Source organism: Heterocephalus glaber, unplaced genomic scaffold, assembly GCF_053883595.1.
Source record: "Heterocephalus glaber isolate CG9 unplaced genomic scaffold, H.glaber_assembly_v1.0 deba00001781, whole genome shotgun sequence".
NCBI lineage: Eukaryota > Metazoa > Chordata > Mammalia > Rodentia > Bathyergidae > Heterocephalus > Heterocephalus glaber.
Window position 1 is genome coordinate 9,484,054 of NW_028258467.1, and position 6,000 is coordinate 9,490,053.

The following is a 6,000-nucleotide window of genomic DNA, read 5'->3' on the forward strand; positions in this document are numbered from 1 at the left end:
CCCACCCCTGCTATAATCGGGATACCATTCACAGCCTGGCATACTGAAGCCTATTAGAGTTGGTAATTGCTAAATCCCATCCTTCTGGCCTTCCACTCTTTCTGACCAATATGTATGCCTACCACCCCATCTGAGAAGTGGGAAGGCTGAAGTAACCTAAGATAATCACGGGTTTTTAAACCACACACCTGTAGGTGCTCACAAGTTACTATTTGACCACAATGATCAAAGCCATACAAGACAAAGGACCTTCTGGATAATGAAATCCAGACAGAGGCCCACTTAGCAAAAATGAGTTCCTTAAGTTGAAGAAATGATTTTAGGGGTTATTTTTCCAATGCAAACGTCAACATGAAAATAAAATCTCTTGAGAAAGGAAAGCAGTACTGGAAGTACACATGAACTTGGGGAAATTTCAGAAAATTTTTCCACCACTTTCTGACACCCTCCAATCTTTTAGCAAAACCTTTGAAACTCGTGGACACAGACTTTTCCCTGATCCAGGTCTGTATGAGAAACATGCTGCCTGGTGACAACCCAAGTTTAATTCTCAGTAAGTGTCACAAACACTTGGAAAGGAGTTACTGTACATGAGAAACTGATATGTACATGTTACTGGATTGTTTTCATCAGACACTATTTAAAAGGTAAACTCAAAAGCAATCCTTTCTATTTTAGACATACAGCAAAACACATATAGCATAAAAAGAACACACAAAAAATTCTCTCACCAATGCATCCTCCAGCCACTTAATCACACATGCCAGACACTGGCGAAGTTACTGCCTTGCTGGGGCAGAGAGAAACAGATAGCCTGGTGCTTGGCGTTGGCTCAGCTCTCCCGCCCCCGACTACTGCCACTGCACTTACCACTGCTAAGTGCCTTTGTGGGGCATCTCAGCCACTTTGTCATCTGCAACAGGGCCAGCCAGATTTTTAGTGGACATCTAGTTATTGGCATGAAATTACTGACAGGAACGGAGTCCCCACCAACCTCTGTGTAGCATCTCACAGGACAAATAGTGCTTTACCCCAACTTCCTTAGGGGCTTCATTCATTTATGCAACCCCAGGTCTCTTGGTGAAAGAGATCCTGCTGGAACATTTAATACCCCGTCCATTCAGGTAGCCCCCACTGTGACTCCTTAACACAGGTTAGGAGACAGACTATTCTGACTTTGCCCTTTAAAGTACTCTGAGTCAAGAGAATAAAGTAACATGCAACGATCAACTAGGCTTGAGCTAGCTAAGCTAAAGACCCTTTCCCCGTGCCTTTACATCAAACCCTTAAAACCAAGACCGTGTCCCTCAGACGCGGCGCCTTGGAAAATTTCTGCCACAAGGGTATAACACCGAGTCTACCTTCAGAGTCAGGTTTGACTCTGATGTGGGCAGCTATGTGTGGCGAGGCTCGCTCGCAGTTTCAAGCACACACCTAGCCGGATGTCCAAGGCACAACCTACAGCCAGCTACCAAACTCCCAGAAACACGGGTAACTTAGCCACCGAGAAGGCCTGGCTGAGAACTCCGGGGCGGTCCGCCGCTGGGACCATCTGCAGCCTTGTAGGTGGTTCCCACCAGTAAGTTCGGCGATCGGCGGTGCAGTTGGAAAGCAATCTGGGGGCTCCCGGGGTGCGCACCGAACAGGTGCCGCGACCGAGGGGGTCCAGCGAGGGACAGGGTCGGTGCCCGGGGCCCGGCCCGGGCGAGGAGGCAGCCCGTCCTAATTCAGAGTTCGGGGGCTTTGTGCCGCGCAGGCCACGGCGCCGGACAATGCGCGGGCCGGGGTCCTGGGCGCCCTCCGGGCGGCCGTGTAACGGTGCAGCCTCCCGGGTCGGACCCGGCCTGCTTAAAGATGGCGAGCCCCGCGCGTGGCTCCCGCGGCCGCGGCCACAATGGGCGCGCCGGCCGGCCGGCCTCACCTTCCATCTCCATATCCTCGGGCTCGCTCAGCTGCTGCTCGCCCGCCTTCGGAGGCGGCTGCTGCTGGTGGTTCATGTCGGCCGCAGCCTGGGCCTCGCCTGCGGCCGGGGGCCGGGGCGGCGGCGGCGGCGGCGGGGCGGCCTCCTCCTCCTCCTCCCGCGCGTCGTCGGCGGCGGCCCCGGGGCGGCCCGCGGCGGGCGGCGGCGGCAGGGAGACGCGCACGTACTTGCTCGCGATTCGCCCAATCTCGGCGCCTAGGCGGACGGGCGGCCGGCGAGCCGGGCCGGGCGGCCTCGTCGCTCGCAGTACCCGCCGCCGCCTTCCCCGCCGCCGCCGCGGGACCCGCCTCCCGCCGCCGGGGCCGGGACTGCGGGGCGGCGGGCCGGCCGGGGGCGGAAGGCGGCCGGGCGCAGGCCGCGGACTCAGCCCCGCCTCGGGCCGGGCGCGGCGGGCAGGAGGCCTGGGCGGCCGCGGTGGGCCTACGCGGCCGGGGGCCGGCGGAGGCGGCGGCGCGATGGAGCGGCGGGCCGGGCGCGCTCGGGGCGCTGCGGCCTCCGCGTCCTCGGCGGCGGCGGCGTTGGGGCTCCGGCTGCGGACGCGGCGCCCAGTGGCTCGGCTCGGCTCGCACTCAAAATGGCGGCGGCGTGAAATGTCACATCCGCATGGGGGGCCGAGAGCGAGCGGGCGAGCCGGGAGCGAGGAAGAGAGCGGCGGGCGGGCGGCGCCAGCGGAGGGCGGAGCGGCGCGGGAGGAGGAGCAGACGGAGGCCCGCCCGCCGCCCGCGGAGTCCCCGCCCCGCGCCGCCCGCCCGCGCTGGGCCCTGCGGCTTCCACGCGGGGCACTCGGTCTGCGAGCCTGGGGACTGCGGGTGGGTTCCACGCGGGGCGCTCGGCCACCCGGCCTGGGAGCCACGGGTTCTACTCGGGGCGCTCGGCCACCCAGTCCGGGGACTTCAGCGCCCTGCCTGCGGGTCCCACGCGGGGCCCTCAGTCACCCCACTTGGAGGCTGTGGGACCCCGCCGTACCCCGAAGACCTGGGCTCCTGGCTTTGCCTTCGGGACCTACGCGGGGCGCGCTCAGTCATCCGGCTCGAGGACTTGAGAGCCCTGCCTGCGGGTCCCATGCAAGGCGCTGGGTCCCACAGCCCTGGGGCTGCGGAACTGCCGCACCCCTTAGAGCTGGGACCCGAAAAATCTAGGGCGCTCCCAAGGCTGGAGGTCGCGCGTACGCGGCTTCGAGTCGGCTCTCGGCCCGGCGAGGGCCACCGCGGGCGAGCAGTTGCAGTTCTTGTTTACAGACGCCCCGCCCCCCGCGCGCGCGCTCTGTAGAGAGTCACCGCGGTCCAACCCGGGAGAACTCATTCCACCAGCGCTTCGGGTCCGCCGAAGTTTAGCCCCACAGCTCAGTAGCTCCTCGTTTGGCATGCTTGTGTTTTCTTCCCATCTCCCCAAGCGGCTAGGATTGGTCTCCAAGACCGCCCTCTTCCAGGGGCCGTTCCTCAAATAGACCCCCACCCTGTCTTGACCCGAGGGAGACTGGCCCTTAAGGTCTTTCCCATGGTAACCAAGGCAGTGTGGGTAAGACCGAGGAGGAAAAGGAAGCAGGATGTTTGCACGTCTCCAGAGTGAATACAATTTTGCCCTAAAAAGGCCAGAGGATTGGGATTCCTGGCCCACTCCCCACCTCCCCTCTTCTTATCCCTGCACTTCGCCTCAGTTCATGAGCTGTCCACCTGCCCTCACCCACCAGAAATGTTTCGTTCACTTTTCTACCCCAAATGCCTGGGACACGGCTCAATAACTGTTGGTTGAGTGAATGTTTGATTGAAATGACTGGGCTCCTCACACAGCAACGTTTTATACACGTGAACGTTTCCCACCCAGGTGAGCTTCCTGCCAGACCAGGAGGGCTGAAGAGCACAGGAGCCAGAGCATCAGAAATGGCCCCATCCCTAGGGTCACAGAAATGCTAATGAACAATTCTCAGAGGTAAAAGAGCCCTTAGAAGCACACCTTTGACTTGAATCAACAGGGAAATTTGAAGATTTAAAATGATTCCTTCAAACCTAAAGTAGGGGCCAACACCTGTAATCCCTGAACCCAGGAGGCTGAGGTAGGAGGATCTCCAAGAGTTCAAGGCTGGCCTGGGCTACATAGTTCAAGGCCAGCCTGAGTTCCTTTCAAAACCCTGTCTCAAAAGAAAATAAAACAATATTTAGGACTAAAAGTGTTTCAGATTTTGATTACTTTCTGGATTTTGGAATATTTGGATATACATAAAGAGATATCTTGGAGATGAAACAAAAACCTTTCATGTGTACCTTACTTAGCCAGAAGGTGGTTTTATATAACATTTAGTGCACCTACATTGTTTTTGTTTTGTTTTGTTTTTCCCTACCACCACCACCACCAGGAATTGAACTTAGGACCTTGCACCTGCCAGGTAGGTGTGGCGCCACTGAGCTACATCCCGGCTCCTGGTTTTGTTTTTTTTGGTTTTTTTTTTTTAACCCTTCAAAATAATTTTAATACAAAGGCTGCAGATATCTGCAGATGAAAACGGTTCATCTGACCCACTGGGAGTCATGGGACATCTCTGAATGGGGATGACGAAGATGACAACAGCTGGACTTCAGATGGAACTGGACTATTTAAAATTGAGTTTTCAGGAAAAATATGCACTGTCTTGTTTTGTTATTTTTGCAGTACTGGAGATTGAACCCAGGGCCTTAACCCATACCAGGCACATACTCCACCCCTGAACTATATCCCCTCGGCCCCTTAAAAAAAATTTTTTTTTGAAATGTTTAGTCTCCTAAGCTGCCTTGGCTGGCCTTGAACGTGTGATCTTCTTGCCTCAGCCCTGTGCCACCACACCTGGCACGCACCTGCATCTGGACTGCAACTGGTAAGGTTAGTTCACATGTGGAATTTTCCACTTGTACCATCATGTTGGTGCTTTAAAAAGTTCTCAATTGTGCAGGGTTTCAGATTTATGATTTGGGGTTAGAAATACTCAACCTCTATACCCATATAAGGAAATACTATTGGGCAGTGAAATGAGACACTAGTACATGCTATCTGCCACACAGATGAAACCTCATGCCCAAAGAAGACAGAGGACCACAGCTAGAGACAGAAAGTTGATTAGTAGTGGTCAAGAGTTGAAGTGTTGGGCCAGATTTAGCTCAGTGATGCTGCTGTCTTTCTCGAAAGCACAAGGTCCTGAGTTCAATCCTTGGTACCAAAAAAAAAAAAAAAAAAAAAGAGTTGAAGTGTTAAGGGTTTCTCACTGGTAATTAGGGCTTCTTTTGGGAGTGATGAAATATTCTGAAATTTGATTGTGAGCTAGGCACAATGACACACGCCTGTGATCTCAGCACTTGGGAGGCTGAGGCAGGAGGACCATAAATTCAATCCCAGCCTGGGTAATGTAGCAACTTAATAAGTTAGACCTTGTCTCTGAGTAAAATGATAATAACAACAGTAATGATAATAATAAAGGCTGAGGATACAGCTCAGTGTGAATCCTCTGGGTTCAATTCATAGTACTGCCAATAATTAATTGATTAATTCTGGTGATGGTTGCCCAGTTCTGTGAATGGACCAAAAATCATTTAACTGTACACTTTATTTTTTTAATTTTATTTTTTACAATAAATTTTATTTTATCCCATTCCCCCCTCAACTGTACACTTTAAATAGTTTTTCTGGTGTGAGAAACTGAAAGTGTAAATGAGGATCAAAAAGTATAATGTGAAATAGGAAGAAAAGGTCTGGAGGGGAAGGGGAAGGGGCAGTGGGAGGGAGGGGTGGGGGAAAAAGGGAGAGGAATAAATATGTGAAAAGGAAAATAAATAAAGCATCTTACAATGGACAGAGTTCGTGAGGAAGACCAGAGGGGAAGCTATCCAGAGTCTAGAGTTAAAGATGAACTGAATTGGAGTGGTGGTGATGGAGGAAGGGTGCAGTTTGCTGTGCTGGCCGAGAGACTGCCGCAGAGTGGAAGGGATAAAAGAACCGAGCGTAGCTCTTTCTGGCCTGTGCAGCTGGGGAGGGGTCCTGCTAATTACTAACAC

The 6,000-nt window shown here is 54.0% G+C and overlaps 1 protein-coding gene across 2 annotated transcripts in view; it reads right to left on the minus strand.

Annotated features, from left to right (window-relative positions):
* Window positions 1-2,595, minus strand: part of Usp7 (ubiquitin specific peptidase 7) — a 60,790-nt gene extending 58,195 nt beyond the window's left edge. For both annotated transcript variants that reach the window (XM_021244292.2, XM_004864872.4), the window contains exon 1: window positions 1,922-2,595. In XM_021244292.2, the coding sequence (XP_021099951.1) occupies window positions 1,922-1,997 (76 nt within the window). In that variant the 5' untranslated portion in view covers window positions 1,998-2,595. The remainder of the gene's footprint in view (window positions 1-1,921) is intronic.
* Window positions 2,596-6,000: the final 3,405 nt, after the last annotated feature.